The sequence below is a fragment of the Salvelinus namaycush genome, chromosome 34, assembly GCF_016432855.1.
Source record: "Salvelinus namaycush isolate Seneca chromosome 34, SaNama_1.0, whole genome shotgun sequence".
NCBI classification, from domain to species: domain Eukaryota; kingdom Metazoa; phylum Chordata; class Actinopteri; order Salmoniformes; family Salmonidae; genus Salvelinus; species Salvelinus namaycush.
This window is the reverse complement of record NC_052340.1, coordinates 29,367,130-29,394,559: the sequence shown is the minus strand read 5'-3', so window position 1 is coordinate 29,394,559 and position 27,430 is coordinate 29,367,130. Positions and strand designations below refer to the sequence as shown.

Below are 27,430 nucleotides of genomic sequence, written 5' to 3'. Positions count from 1 at the left end.
TAATAGTTCCTCACAGTAAAGTCTTTCCAACATTCCCCCTCGATGATCAGCGTCGCTGATAAATAGGCTATGGACATGTTGCGTTTTTGTTGCTATTTTGATAATGGTCAGTTTCGTCTTCATACTATAGCATAGCTGTCCGCTTCATACTTTCCTTGTCAATTCATTATCTTATAGCCTACTTTTGGAAAGGTAGGCCAAGGTTTTTTAATATGTTTTAAGGAAAGGAGAAATATTTGCTGGTGTCTTTGATTGACAGGTGCTTTACTGGTGTGTGAGTTGGCTGATTATTTTTATAGGCCTATACGGTATGTCCCTTCAGTAAGTTTCCTAAAGTAGTCTGTCTGAACTCCTCTATTTTAATATGAATCAAACACTCCTGTCATGATTTCATCGTGTAAAAGGCCTATTTTCAGTAGCTTAGGCTACATTAGGTCTCATTACGGCATCCTCTCTCTATCTGATGGTGTGGAGAGTTAGTGTTCCACAGTGTGCACCAGCTGGGTGTTGTGGCCACGTGCTAATTAAGAGATAAACTGGCCACAGCTCCCAGCTGCACATCTGAGAAGGACTGAAGATAAGTGTGTGTGTGTGTGTGTGTTGAATACAGTGAATCCTCAAATGTTGATGTAATCACAATTAATCACATTTTAATTGAAGTTGCGATGTAGACATGCAATATCCACTGCGCGCACACACACCAAGACCCACCTCCTTTCACTCAAGCAGGCAGCACAGTTCAGTTAGTCTTAGAGCTAAGAGTACCTAGATAATCATGTCGTGCAGCTCTAATGTATGCTGTTAATGATGTGTGATGGGGTTGGTGTGTGGACACGTGTATCACAACACATTTTTCATAATGGGGAAACTATCTCTAGAAGTTCCTACTTCTCTGTCCATATCTGTGCTTGTCCATGTGTCAAGGGTATATAAAGTTAGAAAATATGTATTTATATGTATGTATGTTACCCAAACTTTTCCCTCTCTCCGTATCGCCCTCCCTATTGGCCGATGGGGTTCAGCTGGGGGCTGATAAGGCACGTGGTTGGCTAGCTGCTGTGGTGCACTTCCTTAATTATATTAGCATGTTGCTGCTGCTGTTGTCGCAGGGCGGGTTCTGGGTGTTGTTGTTTTTGTTGTTGTTGATTGTGTTCCCTGCACCTCTTTCCAGGCGAAAATCATTTAAAGCCATTTAGCGCTGCTCTCCCCTGAGAACTGCTCTGTAATTAGCATAACTAATTTAGCAGAAATATTTCCTTTCCCCTAAATTTGGCACACGGTTGTTTAGCTGATGGGAAGGGGAGGGGACTGCTGAATTATGATGTAGCGGAAGAGCTGTCTGCTTGTTAAGTGTGTGTGTGTGTGTGTGTGTGTGTGAAAGAAAGGTGTGTGTATAGGGGTGTGAAAATGTTTGTTTTTTTAACTGTGTCCCGTAAATGTGTCCACTGTGTCCAACACACTCCTCTTCATCTTTCTGAATGTGTAAAGGGGTTGCTGGCTGCAGCTTAATCAGTGACTGGCTCCAGTTTCCCAGAGCGCTCCTCTGGGGCTTTATGTTCACTACTGATGGGACTGACTACTGGGTTTAGAGGACCGGGCTGACTGGCTTAGACACACACAGGCTAGGTTTTTGGGTAAGACTTGAAGCCCAGGCTCTGTTATTAACTACACATGCACTGAGTCTGACTGTATTCTGTCACTCTTAGCATACATTTTGTGAAGGTTATTCTAATTACAGTGAGAGACCCTTCTGAATGATATGACTGACGTAATGTCTGAATGAGCACTCACTGACGTACTTCTAGATCTGCCAGCTTTGTGTGCACTTGAGTCAAGTGTGTGTTTGCAGAGCGGGGGTGTTTTAAGGTGGTGGTTGGCAGTAGCACAGTTATGTCCTCTCTAATCATGATGTGTCTTTTGGCTGGCCTCCGGGTCCCCTCTCCCTCTTCCTAAGTACTTGATGGTGGACCATTTTTTGTTTTCGCTGATGTCAGCAAAGTGACATCAGTCATTGGGAAATGACTGTGTTGCGGGCAAGGAGAGAGGTGGGAAGAACGGACATGGGGAGTGCCAGCGATACACTGACACTAATGAGAGAGGGATTACAGAGACCAAAATAAAGGGAGGTGGAGAGGGAGCACAGGCAGGGTGAGGTTTTAAAATAACACTCTCTCCATCAGGGAGGGAGAGAAAGAGAGGAGTGGGATTGTGAGAGGGGGGGGGTTAAGATTGAGAAGTAAGACATTGGGGGTGACAAATTATGTGAAATTGGCAATAAAAAAAACAGAAATTGGGGAGAGAAACTTAGAGCAAATAGTAGGGGAAAAGAAGAGCCATTTCACTCTAGTGATGGAGAGAACAGAAAAGGAGAGAAGGGTAACGACTGCGCCAGTCTTTCTTCTCTCTCTCTCCCCATCACGTTTTAGTGGGGGCTATGAAGCATTTAGTGCTCGAGTGCGTTCCACTCTGTTAATGAAGCTGTCTTTTAGCGTAGCCTAGCGCTCCCAGCTGGGCCCAGGCCTGTTCATTTGGATGGAAATTACAGTAGCTATCCTTAATAGCTGTTTATCTGCTGAAGATGTTATTGCAGGAGATTAGGGTCACTACGTGATCAATGACCCTACCTTTTCTGCACCTGCCCACATGGGGGAGCTCACACACATCACACGCACATCACACACACTGACACACACACACACGTACACCTCCCTTGGATTTCTTCACATTTGATTGTATTACAAAGTGGGAATAAAAAGGAATTTAATTGTATATTTTAAAGATCTACACAAAATACTCACGTCAAAGTGGAAGAAATATCAATTTTTCTTTTAAAGATTAATGAAAAATAAAATTAATATAACTTGTTTACTTGTTCATACGTGTTAGAAAACACATTTGGCAGTGATTACAGCTGAGTCTTCTTGGATAAGTCTCAGAGCTTTGCACACCTGTATTGTGCAATTTAAATATTTATTTTATACAAACTTGATTTAACAATATTCTTATTTACAATAACGGCCTACTGGGGAACAGTGGATTAACTGCCTTGTTCAGGGCCAGAACGACAGATTTTTACCTTGTCAGCTCAGGGATTTGATCCAGCAACCTTTCGGTTACTGGCTGTAACCACTAGGCTACCTGCCGCCCCCGCTTACTTGCCCATTATTTTCTAAATTATTTAATCTCTGTCAATGCTGGGATAATGGCTAGATAGACATTTTCAAGTCTTGCCATACATTTTCAAGCAGATATAAGTCAACTTTCAAACAGGAACATTCACTGTCTTCTTGGTAAGCAACTCCATTGTAGATTTGGCTTTGTGTTGTAGGTTATTATCCTGATGAAAGGTCAATTCCTCTCCCAGTGTCTGGTGTAAAGCAGGCTTAAGCAGGTTTTCCTCTAGGATTTTGCCTGTGCATAGCTCCATCCCATTCTTTGCTGATGTCAAGCATACCCATACCATGATGCAGCCATACTTGAAAATAAGGTGGCAGTTACTCAGTGATGTGTTGGATTTGCCGCGAACATAAGGCTTTGCATTTAGGTCAAAAAGTGTATTCCTTTGCAGTTTTTTTATTGCAGTATTGCAGTGCCTTGTTGAATACATATGCATGTTTTGGAATATTTTTATTCTGTATATTTTATTCTTTTCACTCTGTCGTTTAGGTCATTATTGTAGTCCACAGTTTTCTCCCATCATAGCCATTTGAATTCTGTAGCTGTTTTAAAATAACCAGCTCCTGCAGCTCCATTCAGAAGGACGACTGCATCTTTGATGTGTCTGGGTGGTTTAATACATCATCCACAGCATAATTATTAACTTGACCATGCTTAATATCTTTAAAGTGAATAATTATGCTGTGGATGATGTATGCAATGTCTGATTTGTTATTGTTGCATATCTACCCGTCACTGCCCTCCTTTTAGGCATTTGAAAAGCTCCCTGGTCTTTGTAGTTGAATCTGTGCTTGAAATTCAATACTTAACTGAGGGACCTTACAGATGTATGTATGGGGGACAGAGGAAGGGGTAGTCATTCAAATCATGTCATCCCCTATTATTTCACAGTGAGTCCATTTAACTTTTATGTGATTTGTTCAGCCAAATTTGACTCCTGAACTAATTTAGGCTTGCCTAAACAGAGGGGGTGATTTACTTATGCAATGACTATTTTAGTTATAACATTTTTGTTAATTAGTAAAAATGTGTAGAATTTTCTTTTCACTTTGACATTATGGAGTATTTTGTGTAAATTGATTACAAAAAAATCCATTAATCTCTTTCAATCCCACTTTGTTAAGCAACAAAATGTTGAAAAAGTCAAAGGGGGTGTAGACTTTCTGTAAGCACTGTATACACACACTCTCTCACACACACATTAACTACCAAACACTCATTTACATATGACACGCGCTTACACTCACTCGCAAACATATATCCTAATCAATTATAGAGGGGCTATGTCAAAAACCCTCAGTTCCAGAATGGGATGAAAATGGCAGACATATTGGTCAGGTAGAAATCCAAACCAGTCTAATTGGAATGAATGGTGGTAGAGGCATAATCCTGATTTTACTTATGGCGGAAAATACAAGTACGGCATGTGATACACTACATAACCAAAAGTATGTGGACGCCTGCTTGTCGACCATCTCGTTCCAAAATCATGGGCATTAATATGGAGTTGGTCCCTCGTCTGCTGCTATAACAGCCTCCACTCTTCTAGGAAGGCTTTCCACTAGATGTTGGAGCATTGCTGCGTGGACTTGCTTCCATTCAGCCACAAGCATTAGTGAGGTCGGGCACTGATGTTGGGCGTTTAGGCCTGGCTCATAGTCGGCGTTCCAATTCATCCCAAAGGTGTTCGATGGGGTTGAGGTCAGGGCTCTGTGCAGGCCAGTCAAGTTCTTCCACACCGATCTCAACAAACCATTTCTGTATGGACATAGTTTTGTGCACGGGGCATTGTCATGCTGAAACAGGAAAGGGCCTTCCCCAAAATGTTGCCATAAAGTTGGAACACAGAATCGTCTAGAATGTTATTGTACGCTGTAGCGTTAAGATTTCCCTTTAAACTTTACAGTTGGCACTAAGCATTGGGTAGGTAGCATTCTCCTGGCATCCACCAAACCCCTTCGCCGGACTGCCAGATGGTGAAGCGTTATTCATCACTCCAGAGAGCACTTTTCCACTGCTCGAGAGTCCAATGGCGGCGAGCTTTACACCACTCCTGCCAATGCTTGGAATTGCACATGGTGATCAGTTGACCGGGGCAACTCTAGCAGGGCAGAAATGTGACGAAATGACTTGTTGGAAAGGTGGCATCCTGTGATGGTGCCACGTTGAAAGTCACTGAGCTCTTCAACTCTTCAGTAAGGCCATTCCCTTTACTCAGTACTTTGTTGACACACCTTTGGCTCCAATTACAGCCTTGAGTCTTCTTGGGTATGACACTACAAGCTTGGCACACCTGTATTTGGGGAGTTTCTCCCATTCCTCTCTGCAGATCCTCTCAAGCTCTGTCAGGTTGGATGGGGAGCGTTGCTGCACAGCTTTTTTCAGGTCTCTCCAGAGATGTTCAATCGGGTTCAAGTCCGGGCTCTGGCTCGACCACTCAAGGACATTCAGAGACTTGTCCTGAAGCCACTCCTGCATCGTCTTGGCTGTGTGCTTAGGGTCGTTGTCCTGTTAGACTGGGTGAAGGTTCACCTTCCGAGGTCCTGAGCACAGTTTTCACTGTACTTTGCTCTGTTCATCTTTCCCTCGATCCTGACTAGTCTCCCAGTCCTTGCCACTGAAAACATCCCCACAGCATGATGCTGCCACCACCATGCTTCACCGTAGGGATGGCGCCATGTTTCCTCCAGAAGTGATGCTTGGCATTCAAGCCAAGGAGTTCAATCTTGGTTTCATCAGACCAGAAAATCTTGTTTCTCACCGTCTGAGTCTTTAGGTGCCTTTTGGGTAAGACCAAGCGGGCTGTCGTGCTTTTTACTGAGGAATGGCTTCTGTCTGGCCACTCTACCAAAAAGGCCTGATTGGTGGAGTGCTGCAGAGATGGTTGTCCTTCTGGAAGGTTCTCCCATCTCCACAGAGGAACTCAGGACCTCTTTCAGAGCGACCATTGGGTTCTTGGTCACTTCCTTGACCAAGGCTCTTCTCCCCCGATTTCTCAGTTTGGACAGGCGGACAGATCTTGGTGGTTCCAAACTTCTTCCATTTAAGAATGATAGAGGCCACTGTGTTCTTGTGGACCTTTAATGCTGCAGAAATGTACCCTTCCCCAGATCTGTGCCTAGACATAATTCTGTCTTGGAGCTCTATGGACAATTCCTTTGACCTCATGGCTTGGTTTTTGCTCTGACATGTACTGTCAACTGTGGGACATTTTATATAGACAGTGTGTGTGCCTTTCCAAATCATACCCAATCAATTGAATTTACCACAGGTGGACTCCAAGTTGTAGAAACATCTCAAGGATGATCAGTGGAAAGAAGATGCACCTGAGTTCAATTTCAAGTCTCATAGCAAAGGGTCTGAATACTTATGTAAATAAGGTATTTTTATTGTTTTTTAATTTTCAAACATTTGTAAACTTCTTTTTGCTTTGTTATTATGGGGTACTGTGTGTAGAATGGTGAGGGAAAAAGTCAAGGGGTCTGAATACTTTCCGAATGCACAAATTATGTAATACAATTGTCAACCTAAAATATTGTCATATAATTATTTATACGGGTTTTATACACATGTTCTGTATAAATAGCCTCTTAAAATGTATGTAAACGGACCGTAAATGTCTCGGGGCTCTATTTCTGGCTGGCGTTAAGGTGGCGCTGGTTGTCATGCAGGTTAGTTTGCAATTTCGTCATGTAAAAACTGGCGCACTGGCATTCTCCAGCCCTAACAGCAGGTTCTTATATCAGCTCGGTTGCGCTCAGCTCGCTTGGGCGGGGTGGAAATGTTTGTGTCCTTAAAAACATGATCCAAAGTGCTAATTTCAGGCAGTGCTGATATGGATTTTTAAGACCAACCAAAACCTGGTTTTAGCGGGAGCTCAGTTGGTTATATCATGAATTTTGACAGCAGAAACTCAGCCTATCCAGCCGTGACGCACACTGCCCATATGCACATATGGAACAAGAGTAGCCTAATGTGCTTTTGGTGTCTGCATAGTTTGTATTTAGAAACATAAAAAACATTTAGTTTTTCTTATTTAGTTTTTTTTGGCATAGCATCCCCTCTCAATACATACTTTTTTTTGTCCTGCCAAGTAGTCAAGACTGTCGATAAAGGGTTTGGTTCCTGAGATCGCTTGGAAATAAATCTTAATCACCGACCCTTTATTAGAATCTAACATTTGAGAGGAGTTCAACAGTGTGCAGACATTCCCTTATCTATGCGTTGTTGGCAGGCCCACATTATTCTGGCCATTCAGGTCAGATATTGGACATACGTAAAACCCCATCCATGATATAGATTACGTGTCCATGCCCATCCTTGTTTTCCATTTCATATGTTCACAACCCAAGCCCTCCCTTAGGCCTACTATAACAACGGCTGGTTCAACAGCAATGTATTTTTTTATGCTGGCCATTTTTATGATCTCATTACATTTATTGTTTATAAAAAAGTGCTTGTTTTTCTTTATTCCAACCAATCTTATTAGAATGATTCACCTTTCTGGTTTTACGGTTACAACATTTGTGGTGCGCATGCAATGCAACTTCTAGAGATGTTTGAATGCGATCTGATTGTAAAATGGTCCAGATTATGTTCATAAAACATAGACCTATTTGAGAGCACTAAAAAGTGAGTGGACATTCTCTCTTTCTCTATATTGGATCTTTGTCCAGCTACTGTGAGAACCCTCCATAGTCTGCGTTGTTTTAACATTCTATGCCAGCGGGGAGCAATTGTGGTGCCTGTAAGTCTGACATCGCCAATTTAAAACAAGTTGTTTTGTTTAAAATTTGTTTTATATGTTGTCTTTTTAGGCCTTATCAATAATGAATTTAATCTTGCTTATTGACAATGTTTGGCATGTCCATACTCAGACATAATGCAATTTACAGTAGGCCTCTATCAGTGTGAATGCTATTGAAGGCATGCAATTACTTAGAACAATGTGGACTGCAAATGGGTTGAAATTAACGTATTTAGCAAAATAGGTCTACATTTTATTTAATTTCTGTAAGCCATTTAACAAACTAACGCTAAAGTTAGTCGTTCTGCCACTGAACAAGGCAGTTAACCCACTGTTCCTAGGCCGTCCATTGTAAATAAGAATGTGTTCTTAACTGACTTGCCTAGTTAAATAAAGGTTAAATAAAAAATGTCGGAATTGGAGAAGATTCCAAGGCAATACATAAAGACCGTAAGTACACAATTTGAAGCAACCACACATTTCGCCATGGAGCACGTTCTGATTGGCCTGTGAGAGGGCAAGCCTCGACACACCCACAACTTGTTTATTCATCAAAACCCAACCCTTTCGCTCCAACGCCAGCAAGTGCGCTGATATTTGTGATGGTGAAAATGGCAAAAATATTTCTGACACCCCTGAAATTATAACGCTGTTTCCTGCGCTTAGATTTACCATTGCGATAGATTTGTTGAAATAGAGCCCTCAATGTTTGTTTTCTTGGAAAGCTGTGAGTGCTATTATATGATACATGAACAGTACTTGTTGCATTTACAACTTGTCTAAATCCTATCATTAGCTGATTTCAGCCGGTGTATGGCTGTGGATTGACTGCATTGTTTGAATGGAATGTTGGCATAATATTGGCAGTCCTCTAAAACTGGCTGGCTAGCTAGCTAACAAACACAAAGTGCAGATCAATTCTTCAATTCATTATTTTCCACTATCTTATCACACCATGGTTGACCAACTCCCTGACCAAAATGGCTGACCTTTATCGAGTCAAATCTAAGTTTATTGGTCGTGTACACAGTTCAGCAGGTGTTGTAGCGATGCAGCGAAATGCTTATGTTACAAGCTCCTAACAATGCAGTCAAATGTCAAACAGCTAGAATGTAATAAAATAAATCAAGAATGGCGGACGAATCCAATTAACAACCCAAATAGCAGTATCAAAATGCTATCCATACATAAACTCAGCAAAAAAAGAAACGTCCCTTTTTCAGGACCCTGTCTTTCAAAGATAATTCGTAAAAATCCAAATAACTTCACAGATCTTCATTGTAAAGGGTTTAAACACTGTTTCGCATGCTAGTTAAATGAACCATAAACAATTAATGAACATGCACCTGTGGAACGGTCTATAAGACACTAACGGCTTACAGACAGTAGGCAATTAAGGTCACAGTTATGAAAACTTAGGACACTAAAGAGGCCTTTCTACTGACTCTGGAAAAACACCAAAAGAAAGATGGTCAGGGTCCCTGCTCATCTGCGTGAATGTGCCTTAGGCATGCTGCAAGGAGGCATGAGGACTGCATATGTTGCCAGGGCAATAAATTGCAATGTCAGTACTGTGAGATGTCTAAGACAGCAATTTGGAGGTGGAGGGTCCATCATGCGGTGTGTCACAGCGTCATCGGACTGAGCTTGTTGTCATTGCAGGCAATCTCAACACTGTGTGTTACAAGGAAGACATCCTCCTCCCTCTTGTGGTACCCTTCCTGCAGGCTCATCCAGACATGATCCTCCAGCATGACGATGCCACCAGCCATACTGCTCCTTCTGTGCGTGATTTCCTGAACGACAGGAATATCAGTGTTCTGCCATGGCCAGTGAAGAGCCCGGATCTCAATCCCATTGAGCACGTCTGGGAACTGTTGGATCGGAGGGTGAGGGCTAAGGCCATTCCCCCCCAGAAATGTCCGGGAACTTGCAGGTGCCTTGGTGGAAGAGTGGGGTAACATCTCACAGCAAGAACTAGCAAATCTGGTGCAGTCCATGAGGAGGAGAGGCACTGCAGTACTTAATGCAGCTGGTGGCCACACCAGATACTGACTGACTTTTGATTTTGACCCCCTTTTGTTCAGGGACACATTATTCCATTTCTGTTAGTCACATGTCTGTGGAACTTGTTCAGTTTGTCTCAGTTGTTGAATCTTGTTATGTTCATAGAAATATTTACACATGTTAAGTTTGCTGAAATAAACGCAGTTGACAGTGAGAGGACGTTTATTTTTTTGCTGATTTTATGTACACCGGGGGAATTTACACATGCTAAACTAAGAATATGTACAGCAGTAGATGCATAAAACATTGAGTTGCACCCCATTTTACCCTCAGAACAGCCTCAATTCATTGGGACATGGACTTTACTGTCGAAAGCTTTCCACAGGGATGCTGGCCCATGTTGACTCCAATGTTTCCCAAAGTTGTCAAGTTGGTGGCTGGATGTCCCTTGGTTGGTGGCTGGATGTCCCTTGGTTGGTGGACCGTTCTTGATACAAACAGAAAACTGTTGCGTGAAACCCAGCAGCGTTGCTGTTCTTGACACACTCAAACTGGTCCGCCTGGCACCTACTGCCATACCCCGTTCAAAGGCGCTTAAATATTTTGTCTTGCCCATTCACCCTCTGAATGGCACACACACACAATCCATGTCTCAATTGTCTCACTCACACATTAACTAACACACACTAATTTACTCTCGCTCAAACTCGCACACAATAACACACGTGCATGGACACTAACTGCATCTATAGAAAAGGTGTACAGTTTGTGTGTAGTCATTAAGACTGCTCACAAAAACACAGCAGATAAATAACCCCATCACTTTCTATATACTGACTCACCTCCAGTTGTTTATCATGCTTAGATAGAGCTTTACATTCACTTAGAATGCTCACGTGAGCGAGAGAGAGTGGGAAAGCGAGAGAGAAATTAAGATAATTTGCATCTCTAAAAGCAAATGCATTTACGTGTGTGTGTGTGTGTGTGTGTAAACCCTCTCCCCTCTCCCTCCAGGCCCACCTTCCGTTACTTCACGTGGCACACCTGTGTGCTGGGCATCGTGGGCTGTGCTGTTATGATGTTCCTGATCAACTCTATCTACGCCTCAGCCTCCATCGCCTTCATGCTGCTACTACTGCTGCTCATCCACTACCTCAGCCCTACCAGCAGCTGGGGCTATATCAGCCAGGCTCTCATCTTCCACCAGGTACACAGTACAGTGTGTACACACACACACACTTCTGTGCCACATTCACTTCCTCAGCTACATCAGTCTGCAGAACATTATGATGTCATCCAGTAGGGTTGAGCGGTGTCCAGATTTTCATATCGTTATACTGTATTTCTCATCTCGGGTTTTACCGGTTTAGTACACAAAACAGCATAAAAGCCCATTGGGCGTCTATTACCAGAATGCTAACAAAATCTGCACAATTAATAGTGAATTTCCATGGAGGCTGCTAGCTAAGTACTGTATGTTAACGAGCACAAACGAAAATAAATGACTCGCAAAGACAAGCAATCTAGCTCATAAAGTTAAACATATATATATAGGTAGGAGTTACTGAATGTCTTTTTTGGTGAGTTTGGACATTTACGAGCGAATGTGAATGAGCAACGTTGTGCAATTGAACCCATTTGTTATGCATGCTTGTCTGAAGGAACAACAACAGTACTGTCGCTAGTGCAGCATCCGTACATGTGTGGAGTCTGGATTCGCTAGGGCAACGGGCCTGCTTGCTCTGCTCTGACACGAGGGGGAGGAGCAGACGGGCTGAGAACAGAGAAGGGAAAAAAACACCAGAAAATCAAGATAACAGTGGCAGTTGTACAGAACTCATCCAAAGGGCTTTGACTTCTCAAACATGGCAGAAAGCTAACACAATATGATGCCCTGTCACCTTATTAATTCAGCCACTTACTTAGATGTCTAGCAAATTAAACTTAAGGGTCGCATTAATGCAGAATTCGTTCACACAGGGAAACAATATATAATGCATAAGAAATAGTGTATTTTGGCTGCGTTTTGTAAACGCAAATCTAAAATGCTTCTTGTTGTAATTTCTGCTCGGCATCAGACTAATTCTGTGCTTCAGTTGCACTTCTCCACTCGAATGAGAATTCACGAACAGGCGTTCTATCAGCAGACAGCGCTCTGACTGATGTGGAGCTACTTTTCTCTGGTACTTTTCTCAGTGTAACCCAGCCTACTTTTCTCCAGTAAAATGCTAGATTAACTTTAAAACATAGGAAATGCAGCTAGCCACATTCTTTCTATGATAAACATTAGAAATCTGATGGCCATGCATAATTTTAGCAAAAAATACCTTGCTTTTTCATTGTAAGCTCCTTGTGTGACTGCCAGCCAAATAGCGTTGCTCTTCTGTTGTCATGACTTTCAATATAAAATGCAACCCCTGTCCATACACAGCTGTACTCACCTCAGTCACCTGCTCCCGCTTTCTCTCGTTGTTATTTACAAACAAGTGGCTCAACTATGGTAAGCTTCATAATGTAAAATAATGTGCCAGGTGAAATTAAGAACGCAATTTGCTTTATCTCCTAATGTATTGCACAAGTTGACAGCAGGTATTTACTTAAGTAGCTACAAATATAAAAATGTATTGAAAAACTTCAAAGAAATTGTTTTGACGGTATTGAAAAACCATCCCGTGGCTATTTCAAAATACCCTGGTATAAGGTGTGTGTATATACGGTATACCGCCCAAGCCTCTTATCCAGAAGTGTTTGTATTTGTCCTCTATTTTACAAGCCTTTTGCTCTGCACACCATATTTTCAAGGAGGAGGGTAGTGTTGCCAGGAGGGACCGTTGCCAAGGGGACAGTTGCCAGGGCAGTGAGGTGCCAGGAGCCTGTCAAAAGCTAGGCTGCTCCAGGAGCATTATTACAGCCACTTAACTTATTGAGCCTTTCTCCTCCACTGCTCCCTCTCTCCTCCTCTCCTCCCCATCCCCCCGTCCCAGGGAGAGAGGGAAATGAGGGGAACGCAGAGAGACTGGCCCACTTAGATTAAACTAGCGTGTGTGTGTGCGTGTGTCTGGGGATTACGAGGGTGCATGTTTCGGCAGTGCTCTATGTATCGGTGCCAACTGGGTGACATTGAGGAAAGACGAAGAAGGGATTCATGTGATCCAGCCAAGGAGATGCAAGCTGATACTATTGAAGGAGTGATAGAAAGGAAGTTTATAGATTGCTAAAATAATACAAGTTGGAAATGCAATGGAAGAGGGTAATGGAGAGGAGTGATTGAGAAAAGGCGTGATGGATCAGAAGACCGAGATGGATCAGGAGAGAGGGTGATGGAGAGATGGCGTGAGGGAGCGATGGAGCGGTAGATGAGTGGAGGAGGCAGAAGCACATTGACTCCAGGACCTCTCTGTTTAGCAGAAACTTTGATAATGATAATTATGATGATAATGATTGTGTTATTATGAGTGTTTAGCATTCTCATCATTAGCAGTATGTAAACACAAACATGCACACACTCACATAAACATGCATACACACACGCATGCACATGCACACACACTAATTATTCAGATGAGGTTGTCTGGTCATAAGCATGGTTTCAGTACTTTTTATCATAGTGTTTAGTTATTAAAATACTTATCTTAGTATCCTGTCTCCCGTAAAGTAGTCACTGATCTTAATGAAACCTAGAATCGATTACACATCTTTCACATATCCAGCCATGCCCCTTCAGTGATCACTCCAAGGAAGGGTGGAAGGAACAATGTTTTCAGAGGATTTTAAGACCCATTATCTTGAATGTCTGTAGGTTGGTGGCCATTTGGACCTAGTATTTGCTAATTATCTCTATGGTTGGCTAGGTAACAGGAATGAATATAGGAGAGGCAGGTTTATATTCCAGACTTGGAATGTTTCAACATTAGTACTGTAGATATAATTACAGCTCTGTGATTTTATGTAATGAGAATATGGCGGGAGGTCGGCGGTACTCCCTTTCCTTAATGACAACTATCTCTTCATGACCACCACACACACCCCTCCTACACACTCCCTAGTCTGCAGTCTCTGCTACAGTCTCATGTCTTAATGGGATTCTGATTGTGGATCCAATTTGTTTCTGCATTGGCGGAATCCTGACTAGACCACACAGACACACACTCTGCAGACAGGGAGCTTGGTGTGGGGGATGCACAAGAACGTGTGTGTCAGAGGAGAGTAAAGGAATGGTTTTATTCCGTGTCAAACTTTAGCGATATACACCATGTTTCTAGTTGCCGCTAGTAACCAGATCTGTGATTTAGCCAACTCCTCTGTGGTTTGTTGTTGTACCATACATAATATATATGACATGTTCATTGTTATACCATACATGTTCAACTGGGGAGTTTGCCAAATCATCTGGCCACTAGGCTACAGTAGTAGCAACATGCCTTGGTAACCATTCTACTGTCCACATGTAGGATCTTCATTTGATCACTCTTTTGTTGCTGAGAAATTTTACTGCACCGAAGGAAATGCAGATGAGCTTTGTGATTTAAATAAATTTACTGAAAGCCCACACTAACCATGTGTTATCTTAACAGTATTGCACCTTTCATGTAGCCTACGGCTAATAGCCTAACTACCGGGCTAAAAGTATTTTGCTGTGACAATATAGGTCAAATTAAGATTCTACGTCTGTTACCACTTAGCATTCCAGTCATCCAGTCCTGATAACTATTGTGTGTGTATTATAGAGCAGTGGTTCCCAACCATGGGTACTAGTACCGCTGGGGGTACTTGGCCTATCCATGGGGTAATTGAGAATGCTCATGAGACCAAAATACACAAGGGGGTACTTCAGGGGTACTCCCTTTGGCACAGCAAAATTCAGTTGGTGGTACATTTAACCAAAAACGGTTGGGAACCACTGCTATAGAGAATACTGTATACAGCTCTATTGTAACCTGTCTCTCTCTCTCTCTCGGTCTTTCTCTTTTATTTCTTCCCTCCAGGTGCGTAAGTACCTGTTGATGTTGGACGTGCGTAAGGACCATGTAAAGTTCTGGAGACCCCAGGTGTTGCTGATGGTATCTAACCCCCGTAGCAGTGTAGGTCTCATCACCTTCATCAATGACATCAAGAAGAGTGGTCTCTATGTCTTGGGACATGTACAGCTAGGAGACCTGGGTAAGAGGGCATACGGAGATGTTGGCTTTTCAAGAATAAAGAAGCCTTTCACATTTCACTTCCATTATTCCCCAAGAGTGGCTGAATACCTCCCACTCATCCATTTCAGTTCAGGCTTCTTGGTGAATGTCTAGGGGAATTGTTCGACTGAGTTGATGTCAAACAAATGTTTGAAGCAGTATGTCTCTGACTTGGCTAGTACAGTAACTGAAGCTATATGTGTGGTAAGCCAGGCTGCTGACCAGCGTGACGTTTATTAGGTACACCACCTCATTCACGAAAATAGTCCGCTCCTACAGACAGTGAGTCGCTGCCAGGCGCTTGTTCCAGTATCTCAGAAACGTCCGGCCTCCTGGGCTTTTCACCCACATCAGTGTCTAGGGTTTACCGAGAATGGTGCAACAAACAAAAACATCTAGTCAGGCGGCAGTCCTGTGGGCGAAAACTTGATGAGAATGGCAAGAATGGTGCAAGCTAACAGGCGGGCCACAAACGGGAAAATACGGAGCAGTACAACAGTGGTGTGCTCCAGGGGTTCCCAAACTTTTTCATTCAGGACCCCCTTCCAGCATTGGAGAACATCCTGCACCGACCCGTCACGCCCGCACAGTTTGGGAACCACTGCTGAACGGTATCTCGGAATTCATAACTCGTCGGTCCTTGTCACGGATGGGCTATTCCAGCAGTCGACCACACCGGGCTCCACTCCTATCAGCTAAAAAGTGGAAGGAGCGCCTCCAGTGGGCACGCCATCACCAACACAGGACAATTGAGGGGTGGAAAAACATTACCTGGTCCAACGAATCCCAGTTCCTGTTGTATCATGCTGATGGCAGTGTCAGGATTTGACATAAGCCGCATGAGTCCATGGCCCCATCCTGCCTGGTGTCAACCGTACAGGCTGGTGGTGTGTGGGGAATGTTTTCCTGGCACAGGTCATGTCCCTCAGTCAGGTTCCTCGGTCAGGTCCCTTGATACCAATTGAGCAACGTGTCCATGCACCCAATAATTCAGACTGTTATGGATGCATAGATGGGGCGGGGTCAGACTTGGTACTGGATGGGTGTACCTAATAAACTGGCTACTTAGTGTGTGTGTGCTGCTATATGGTGTCCTGTGATCAGGCTGTTATCTGGTGATCAGGCTGTTCTCTGTAGTGTAGGTGTGTGGTGCTATATGGTGTCATGTGATCAGGCTGTTCTCTGTAGTGTAGGTGTGTGGTGCTATATGGTGTCCTGTGATCAGGCTGTTCTCTGTAGTGTAGGTGTGTGGTGCTATATGGTGTCATGTGATCAGGCTATTCTCTGTAGTGTAGGTGTGTGGTGCTATATGGTGTCATGTGATCAGGCTGTTCTCTGTAGTGTAGGTGTGGTGCTATATGGTGTCATGTGATCAGGCTGTTCTCTGTAGTGTAGGTGTGTGGCGCTATATGGTGTCATGTGATCAGGCTGTTCTCTGTAGTGTAGGTGTGTGGCGCTATATGGTATAGTGTCACTTTTTTATCTTGACAAGGCTTTCAGTGGTGACCGAGCTCCTCCAGTATTGACAAGCCCAGCCTATCTGTGTCTCTCAATTCAATTCAAGGGCTTTATTGGCATGGGAAACATATGTTAACATTGCCAAAGCAAGTGAAATACAGTTGAAGTCGGAAGTTTACGTACACCTTAGACAAATACATTTAAACTCAGTTTTTCATAATTCCTGACATTTAATCCTCATTCTGTTCACCTGATCTAGAACTCCTCACAATCAAATGTCGACCGCATTATCTACCAAGGGAATTCTCTTCAATTATAATCACAGCCGTATATATCCCCCCCCAAGCAGACACAACGATGGCCCTGAACGAACTTTATCTGACTCTTTGTAAACTGGAAACCACACACCCTGAGGGTGTGTGGTCGTAGCTGGGGATTTTAACAAGGCCAATCTGAAAACAAAACTCCCTAAATTCTATCAGCATATCGATTGTGCTACCAGGGCTGGTAAAACCTTGGATCATTGTTACACTAATTTCCGCGACGCATATAAGGCCCTCCCCCGCCCTCCTTTCGGAAAAGCTGACCACGACTCCATTTTGTTGCTTCCAGCCTACAAACAGAAACTAAAACAACAAGCTCCCTCGCTCAGGTCTGTTCAACGCTGGTCCGACCAATCTGATTCCACGCTTCAAGACTGCTTCGATCACGTGGATTGGAATATGTTCCGCATTGCGTCCAACAACAACATTGACGAATATGCTGATTCGGTGAGCGAGTTCATTAGAAAGTGCATTGACGATGTCGTACCCACAGCAATGATTAAAACATTCCCAAACCAGAAACCGTGGATTGATGGCAGCATTCGCGTGAAACTGAAAGCGCGAACCACTGCTTTCAACCAGAGCAAGGTGACCGGAAACATGACCGAATACAAACAGTGTAACTATTCTCTCCGCAAGGCAATCAAACTAGCTAAGTCCCAGTACAGAGACAAAATAGAGTCGCAATTCAACAGCTCAGACACGAGGTATGTGGCAGGGTCTACAGTCAATCACGGATTACAAAAAGAAAACCAGCCCCGTCGCGGACCAGGATGTCTTGCTCCCAGACAGGCTTAATAACTTTTTTGCTCGCTTTGAGGACAATACAGTGCCACTGACACGGCCCGCTACCAAAACCTGCGGGCTCTCCTTCACTGCAGCCGAGGTGAGTAAAACATTTAAACGTGTTAACCCTCGCAAGGCTGCAGGCCCAGACGGCATTCCCAGCCGCGTCCTCAGAGCATGCGCAGACCAGCTGGCTGGTGTGTTTACGGACATATTCAATCAATCCTTATCCCAGTCTGCTGTTCCTACATGCTTCAAGAGGGCAACCATTGTTCCTGTTCCCAAGAAAGCTAAGGTAACTGAGCTAAACGACTACCGCCCCGTAGCACTCACTTCCATCATCATGAAGTGCTTTGAGAGACTAGTCAAGGACCATATCACCTCCACCCTACCGGACACCCTAGACCCACTCCAATTTGCTTACCGACCCAATAGGTCCACAGACAACGCAATCGCAACCACACTGCACACTGCCCTAACCCATCTGGACAAGAGGAATACCTATGTGAGAATGCTGTTCATCGACTACAGCTCAGCATTTAACACCATAGTACCCTCCAAACTCGTCATCAAGCTCGAGACCCTGGGTCTCGACCCCGCCCTGTGCAACTGGGTCCTGGACTTCCTGACGGGCCGCCCCCCAGGTGGTGAGGGTAGGTAACAACATCTCCACCCCGCTGATCCTCAACACTGGGGCCCCACAAGGGTGCGTTCTGAGCCCTCTCCTGTACTCCCTGTTCACCCACGACTGCGTGGCCATGCACGCCTCCAACTCAATCATCAAGTTTGCGGACGACACTACAGTGGTAGGCTTGATTACCAACAACGACGAGACGGCCTACAGGGAGGAGGTGAGGGCCCTCGGAGTGTGGTGTCAGGAAAATAACCTCACACTCAACGTCAACAAAACAAAGGAGATGATTGTGGACTTCAGGAAACAGCAGAGGGAGCACCCCCCTATCCACATCGACGGGTCAGTAGTGGAGAAGGTGGAAAGTATTAAGTTCCTCGGTGTACACATCACGGACAAACTGAATTGGTCCACCCACACAGACAGCGTTGTGAAGAAGGCGCAGCAGCGCCTCTTCAACCTCAGGAGGCTGAAGAAATTCGGCTTGTCACCAAAAGCACTCACAAGCTTCTACAGATGCACAATCGAGAGCATCCTGTCGGGCTGTATCACCGCCTGGTACGGCAACTGCTCCGCCCACAACCGTAAGGCTCTCCAGAGGGTAGTGAGGTCTGCACAACGCATCACCGGGGGCAAACTACCTGCCCTCCAGGACACCTACACCACCCGATGTCACAGGAAGGCCATAAAGATCATCAAGGACAACAACCACCCAAGCCACTGCCTGTTCACCCCGCTATCATCCAGAAGGCGAGGTCAGTACAGGTGCATCAAAGCAGGGACCGAGAGACTGAAAAACAGCTTCTATCTCAAGGCCATCAGACTGTTAAACAGCCACCACTAACATTTAGCGGCCGCTGCCAACATACTGACTCAACTCCAGCCACTTTAATAATGGGAATTGATGGAAATTATGTAAAAATGTACCACTAGCCACTTTAAACAATGCCACTTAATATAATGTTTACATACCCTACATTACTCATCTCATATGTATATGTACACTGCTCAAAAAAATAAAGGGAACACTTAAACAACACAATGTAACTCCAAGTCAATCACACTTCTGTGAAATCAAACTGTCCACTTAGGAAGCAACACTGATTGACAATAAATTTCACATGCTGTTGTGCAAATGGAATAGACAAAAGGTGGAAATTATAGGCAATTAGCAAGACACCCCCAATAAAGGAATGGTTCTGCAGGTGGTGACCACAGGCCACTTCTCAGTTCCTATGCTTCCTGGCTGATGTTTTGGTCACTTTTGAATGCTGGCGGTGCTTTCACTCTAGTGGTAGCATGAGACGGAGTCTACAACCCACACAAGTGGCTCAGGTAGTGCAGTTCATCCAGGATGGCACATCAATGCGAGCTGTGGCAAAAAGGTTTGCTGTGTCTGTCAGCGTAGTGTCCAGAGCATGGAGGCGCTACCAGGAGACAGGCCAGTACATCAGGAGACGTGGAGGAGGCCGTAGGAGGGCAATAACCCAGCAGCAGGACCGCTACCTCCGCCTTTGTGCAAGGAGGTGCACTGCCAGAGCCCTGCAAAATGACCTCCAGCAGAACACAAATGTGCATGTGTCAGCATATGGTCTCACAAGGGGTCTGAGGATCTCATCTCGGTACCTAATGGCAGTCAGGCTACCTCTGGCGAGCACATGGAGGGCTGTGCGGCCCCACAAAGAAATGCCACCCCACACCATGACTGACCCACCGCCAAACCGGTCATGCTGGAGGATATTGCAGGCAGCAGAACGTTCTCCACGGCGTCTCCAGACTCTGTCACTTCTGTCACATGTGCTCATGTGCTCAGTGTAAACCTGCTTTCATCTGTGAAGAGCACAGGGCGCCAGTGGCGAATTTGCCAATCTTGGTGTTCTCTGGCAAATGCCAAACGTCCTGCATGGTGTTGGGCTGTAAGCACAACCCCCACCTGTGGACGTCGGGCCCTCATACCACCCTCATGGAGTCTGTTTCTGACCGTTTGAGCAGACACATGCACATTTGTGGCCTGCTGGAGGTCATTTTGCAGGGCTCTGGCAGTGCACCTCCTTGCACAAAGGCGGAGGTAGCGGTCCTGCTGCTGGGTTGTTGCCCTCCTACGGCCTCCTCCACGTCTCCTGATGTACTGGCCTGTCTCCTGGTAGCGCCTCCATGCTCTGGACACTACGCTGACAGACACAGCAAACTTTTTTGCCACAGCTCGCATTGATGTGCCATCCTGGATGAACTGCACTACCTGAGCCACTTGTGTGGGTTGTAGACTCCGTCTCATGCTACCACTAGAGTGAAAGCACCGCCAGCATTCAAAAGTGACCAAAACATCAGCCAGGAAGCATAGGAAATGAGAAGTGGTCTGTGGTCACCACCTGCAGAACCATTCCTTTATTGGGGGTGTCTTGCTAATTGCCTATAATTTCCACCTTTTGTCTATTCCATTTGCACAACAGCATGTGAAATTTATTGTCAATCAGTGTTGCTTCCTAAGTGGACAGTTTGATTTCACAGAAGTGTGATTGACTTGGAGTTACATTGTGTTGTTTAAGTGTTCCCTTTATTTTTTTGAGCAGTGTATATACTGTACTCTATATCATCTACTGCATCTTGCCATCTTTATGTAATACATGTATCACTAGCCACTTTAAACTATGCCACTTTATGTTTACATACCCTACATTACTCATCTCATATGTATATACTGTACTCTATACCATCTACTGCATCTTGCCTATGCCGTTCTGTACCATCACTCATTCATATATCTTTATGTACATATTCTTTATCCCTTTACACTTGTGTGTATAAGGTAGTAGTTGTGGAATTGTTAGGTTAGATTACTTGTTGGTTATTACTGCATTGTCGGAACTAGAAGCACAAGCATTTCGCTACACTCACATTAACATCTGCTAACCATGTGTATGTGACAAATAAAATTTGATTTGATTTGTAAACATTCCCTGTCTTAGGTCTGTTAGGATCACCACTTTATTTTAAGAATGTGAAATGTCACAATAATAGTAGAGTGATTTTATTTTTTTATTTCTTTCCAGCTTTTATTTCTTTCATCACATTCCCAATGGGTCAGAAGTTTACATACACTCAATTAGTATTTGGTAGCATTGCCTTTAAATCTTTTAACTTGGGTGAAATGTTTTGGGTAGCCTTCCATAAGCTTCCCACAATAAGTTGGGTGAATTTTGGCCCATTCCTCCTGACAGAGCTGGTGTAACTGAGTCAGCTTTGTAGGCCTCCTTGCTCGCGCACGCTTTTTCAGTTTTGCCCACACATTTTCTATAGGATTGAGGTCAGGGCTTTGTGATGGCCACTCCAATACCTTGACTTTGTTGTCCTTAAGCCATTTTGCCACAACTTTGGAAGTATGCTTGGGGTCATTGTCCATTTGGAAGACCCATTTGCGACCAAGCTTTAACTTCCTGACTGATGTCTTGAGATGTTGCTTCAATATAGCCATCTAATTTTCCTCCCTCATGATGCCATATATTTTGTGAAGTGCACCAGTCCCTCCTGCAGCAAAGCACCCCCACAACATGATGCTGCCAGCCCTTTGCTTCACGGTTGAGATGGTGTTCTTTGGCTTGCAAGCCTCCCCCTTTTTCCTCCAAACACAACGATGGTCAGTATGGCCAAACAGTTCTATTTTTGTTTCATCAGACCAGAGGACATTTCTCAAAAAATTTCGATCTTTGTCCTCATGTGCAGTTGCAAACCGTAGTCTGGCTTTTTAATGGTGGTTGTGGAGCAGTGGCTTCTTCCTTGCTGAGCGGCCTTTCAGGTTATGTCGATATAGGACTTGTTTTACTGTGGATATAGATACTTTTGTACTTGTTTCCTCCAGCATCTTCACAAGGTCCTTTGCTGTTGTTCTGGGATTGATTTTCCCTTTTCACACCAAAGTACGTTCATCTCTAGGAGACAGAACGGGTCTCCTTCCTGAGCGGTATAACGGCTGCATGGTCCCATGGTGTTTATACTTGCGTACTATTGTTTGTACAGGTGAACGTGGTACCTTCAGGCATTTGGAAATTGCTCCCAAGGATGAACCCGACTTGTGGAGGTCTACAATTTTTTTTCTGAGGTCTTGGCTGATTTCTTTTGAATTTCCCATGATGTCAAGCAAAGAGGCACTAAGTTTGAAGGTAGGCCTTGAAATACATTCACAGGTACACCTCCAATTGGCTAATTGACATAATTTGAGTCAATCAGAAGCTTCTAAAGCCATGACATTTTCTGGAATTTTCCAAGCTGTTTAAAGGCACAGTCAACGTATTGAATGTAAACTTCTGACCCACTGGAATTGTGATACAGTGAATTATAAGTGAAATAATCTGTCTAAATAATTGTTGGAAAAATGGTTTGTCATGCACCAAGTAGATGTCCTAACCGACTTGCCATAACTATAGTTTGTTAACAAGAAATTAGAAAAATGAGTTTTAATGACTCCAACCTAAGTGTACGTAAACTTCCAACTTCAACTGTAGATAATAAAAGTGAAATAAACAATAAAAATTTAAAGTAAACATTACACTCACAAAGTTCCAAAAGAGTAGACATTTCAAATGTCATGTCTATATAGTGTTGTAACCATGTGCAAATAGTTAAAAGTGCAAAAGGGAAAATAAATATGGGTTGTATTTACAATGGTGTTTGTTCTTCACTAGTTGCCCTTTTCTTGTAGCCACAGGTCACACATCTTGCTGCTGTGATGACACACTATGGTATTTCACCCAGTAGATATGGAAGTTTATCAAAATTGGGTTTGTTTTTGAATTCTTTGTGGATCTCTGTAATCGGAGGGAAATATGTGTCTCTCATATGGTCATACATTTGGCAGGAGGTTAGGAAGTGCAGCTCAGTTTCCACCTCATTTTGTGGGCAGTGTGCACATGCACATAGCCTGTCTTCTCTTGAGAGCCAGGTCTGCCTAGTGTGGCCTTTCTCAATAGCAAGGCTATGCTCACTGAGTCTGTACATAGTCAAAGCATTCCTTAAGTTTGGGTCAGTCACAGTAGGCAGGTATTCTGCCACTGTGTACTCTGTTTAGGGCCAAATAGCATTCTAGTTTGTTGGTTTTTTTGTTAATTCTTTCCAATGTGTCAAGTAATTATCTTTTTGTTTTCTCATGATTTGGTTGTGTCTAATTGTGCTGCTGTGCTGTCCTAGGGCTCTGTGGGGTCTGTCTGTGTTTGTGAACAGAGTCCCAGGACCAGCTTGCTTCGGGGACTCTTCTCCAGGTTCATCTCTCTGTAGGTGATGGCTTTGTTATGGAAGGTTTGGGAATCGCTTCCTTTTAGGTGGTTGTAGAATTTAACGTGTCATTTCTGGATTTTGATCATTTGCGGGTTTCTGCCTAATTCTGCTCTGCATGCATTATTTGGTGTTTTACGTTGTACACGGAGGATATTTTTGCAGAATTCTGCATGCAGAGTCTCAATTTGGTGTTTGTCCCATTTTGCCAATAATTGGTTGGTGAGCGGACCCCAGACCTCACAACCATAAAGTAAACTGAGTCAAGTATTTTTTGGGGCAGATTCTAATTGGTATGTCAAATTTTATGTTCCTTTTGTGGGCATAGAAAGCCCTTGTCTCTCAGCTCGTTTACAGCTTTGTGGAAGTTACCTGTGGCACTGATGTTTAGGTTGAGGTATGTATAGTTTTTGTGTGCTCTAGGGCAACGGTGTCTGGCTAAATCTATGCAAAAGATTGTAGGTGCTGCTGTAGGCCCTCCTTGGTTGGTGACAGAAACATCAGATCGTCAGCAAATAGTCGACGTTTGACTTAAGATTCTAGTAGGGTGAGGCCAGGTGCTGCAGACTATTCTAGTTCCCTCGCCAATTCGTTGATATATATGTTGAAGAGGGTGGTGCTTCTCTCTCGCTCTCTCGTGTGTCTCTTCTGTCTAGAGCTTATGTTCTTCTGTGGCACACTGCCAAATCAGGTCACTATACAGAGAAAGAACTTAATCTCTTATTCGCTAAGAGCACTTGGCAGATAATGGCCCCTGGCCAAAATGTTTGCATAGATATTGATGTTTTGTTTCTCTCTCGCTCTCTTTCCCCCCCTTCTCTCTCAGACACATTACCGTCTGACCCTCTCCAGTGTCGTTATGACTCATGGTTATCTCTGGTGGACCACCTCAACATCAAGGCATTTGTCAACCTCACCTTGGCTGACTCAGTACGGCACGGAGTCCAACATCTACTCTTCATCTCTGGCCTAGGTCAGTGATTCCATTCACTACTCTCTGATACCATGTTCTCTATTACCTGTAACTGCCCCAACTGTCACTCAAACACCTCTTTTACTATCATACCCATTGACTCGTATCTCCCTCTTTCCATCCCTTTGTCTCTCTAGGTGGGATGAGGCCCAACACCTTGGTCCTGGGTTTCTATGATGACTGCACCCCCAAAGACAAACTCACTGACCACAACCTCGCAGATGCCACCGTCCCCACTCAGGACCCCGAGGACGAACGCCCGCCCTACCACTTTCCTGCCCTGCGGGCGTCCATTGATGGCAAGGAGGAGGGCAACGGAGAAAACGGAAAAGTCATGGGACCCCAAGAATACGTGGCGGTGATCGCAGATGCCATGAAGATGATGAAGAATGTAGCGCTAGCCCGCTACTTCCACCAGTTCGACCGGGCCTCGACCATCTCCTCGTCCCCAGGGAAGGGTGCTCTGTACGTGGACGTGTGGCCCGTCAACCTGCTGAGACCAGACAGCTCCAGCTACGTAGACACCTGCTCCCTCTTCCTGCTCCAGCTCGCCTGCGTCCTCAACATGGTCCGCGCCTGGCGCCATGCTAGACTCCGCCTCTTTCTGTGTGTGGAGGAAGGGCGGAGCCTGCGGGGCTCTGAAGGGAAGCTGGGTCAGCTGCTAAAGGAGCTGAGGATCAAAGCCAACGTGTACACGGTGCCCTGGGACCAGCAGGTGGCGCTACATTGGCAGAGGCAGGGTGAGGCGGGCAAGCGGAGGCCCTCCCGCCAATCACGGAGAGAGGAGGAGGGGCTGGGAAACAAGGGGTTGTTTGAGGAGGAGGAAGGAGACGACGACTATGTGAATAGCTTCCCAAGCAACGCCACAAGGCTGTCGGATGAGTATCTGTTGGCAGTTAATAGGTTGATCCTGGAGCAGGCCCGCCCCCCTCCGGCTGTGCGTTTCCTGTATTTACCCCGCCCCCCGGCTGACACGCGCCGCTACACGGCCTACCTGCGCCAGCTGGACTTGCTCACCAAGGATCTGGGTCCTACCCTGCTCATACACGGGGTTACACCTGTCCTCACCACTGACCTCTAACCCTAAACTTTCACCAGCTAACCTCTGATTAAAGCCTTATTACATCCCCTTACCAAATTGCTGCAGGTAGAAGTGGTACTTAGACAAAGGTCAAGGATCCACTTACCTTCCTCAAAGCTGTACTAAAATACAGCCCCATCCTCCTTATGAATATGGAAGGGTTGCAATGGCCAAAAAGTAAATAATATATTGATTTTACTCCTTCAAGGGGACTGAAGTCTGACACTGCCAAGTCATTGGAGCTCAGCTAAATGTTTGATTTTCTGAAAGCACTTTTGGAGTTTATCTACAAGATAAGAAACATGTGACCTTTAAACGTTTACAGTTCAAATATGAAAATCCATCGATCTGTTTAATAAAACAACAAAAAAGCATTAAAGAAATGTATTTGGGTGCTCTTGATCTTTTTTCCCTTTTGTATCGTTATGACTATGCATTACTGACTGAACTGATTAGAATGCCAAAGTGCTCTTGTGTGCCTGAGTGTAGAAGACTATACATTGCACACTCCATGTAGGCTTTAGGAGCAGTAGTTTCCTGGACCAACTCTAGTCCAACTCTAGTCTACATGGAATCCCATGGATGTTTACTGAAAGGATATCTATTCTATATAGATCTATTTAATCTCCATGAAGCCCTTCTATTGGACACTACACAACTATGCAAAGAATGCTGGTATATGACAGGTCCTACGCAGCTCAATGACTTTTTGGGTGAACACATACCGGTACATCGACACTATTTTAAATTAAGGAAATAATGACACATTTTAAAAGCACCATCCAAATCATATTTTAAAATGTGTGTATTGTAATTGAATAAAGAAGCTGTTTTGTATAAGTTCTGTGTATTGTCTTTTTTTAATTTCACTGTCATTGTGCCAGCAATTTATCTAAACCTAGTTGAAATGTTGATTGTGTCAATGTTCAGGTCTAAGTATACTAAACAAAAATATAAATGCGACATGTAAAGTGTTGGTTTCACGAGCTGAAATAAAATATCCCAGAAATGTTCCATTCGCACAATTTTTTTTTTTTTTTAATAAATGTACGTCCCTGTTAGTGAGCGTTTCTCCTTTGCCTAGATAATACATCCACCTGACACCTGTGGCATATCAAGAAGTTGATTAAACAGCATGATCATTACACAGGTGCACCTTGTGCTGGGGACAATAAAAGGCCTCTAAAATGTGCAGTTTTGTCACTCAACACAATGCCACAGATGTCTCAAGATTTCAGGGAGTGCAATTGGCATGCTGACTGCGGGAAAGTCCACTAGGGCTGCTGCCAGATAAATGAATGTTCATTTTAAAACCATAATGTTTTAAATTACTTGGCAGTTCGTCCAACCGGCCTCACAATCGCAAACAACGTGTAAAAAAAAAAATGTAATATGTTTTTGTTTATCGGTGCTTTTCGCTCTTAAGTTTAACCATTACCAACCTTTTTACCACTACATCACTGATAATAATACAGAATCGTAAGTAATATTCTAATAATAAATGTAATATGATGATCTGTGTGCTCCATTGATATCTGTTTGTGTGGTGCTTGATTAGTAATGCTTATAATAGAAATATTTGTTATTTATTTTATTTCACCTTTATTTAAGCAGGTAGGCTAGTTGAGAACAAGTTCTCATTTACAACTGCCACCTGGCCAATATAAAGCAAAGCAGTGTGACACAAACACAGAGTTACACATGGAATAAACAAACATACAGTCAATAACACAATGGGGGAAAAAAGTCTATGTAGAGTGTGTGCAAATGATGTAAGATAAGGGAGGTAATGCAATAAATAG

General features: G+C 44.0%; 1 protein-coding gene across 2 annotated transcripts in view; it reads left to right on the top strand.

The window, feature by feature from the left end:
- LOC120028567 (solute carrier family 12 member 9-like) overlaps window positions 1–26,468 on the top strand; it is a 54,487-nt gene extending 28,019 nt beyond the window's left edge. For both annotated transcript variants that reach the window (XM_038973762.1, XM_038973761.1), the window contains 4 exons: window positions 10,946–11,138; window positions 14,917–15,091; window positions 24,401–24,547; window positions 24,685–26,468. In XM_038973762.1, the coding sequence (XP_038829690.1) occupies window positions 10,946–11,138; window positions 14,917–15,091; window positions 24,401–24,547; window positions 24,685–25,628 (1,459 nt within the window). In that variant the 3' untranslated portion in view covers window positions 25,629–26,468. The remainder of the gene's footprint in view (window positions 1–10,945; window positions 11,139–14,916; window positions 15,092–24,400; window positions 24,548–24,684) is intronic.
- Window positions 26,469–27,430: the final 962 nt, after the last annotated feature.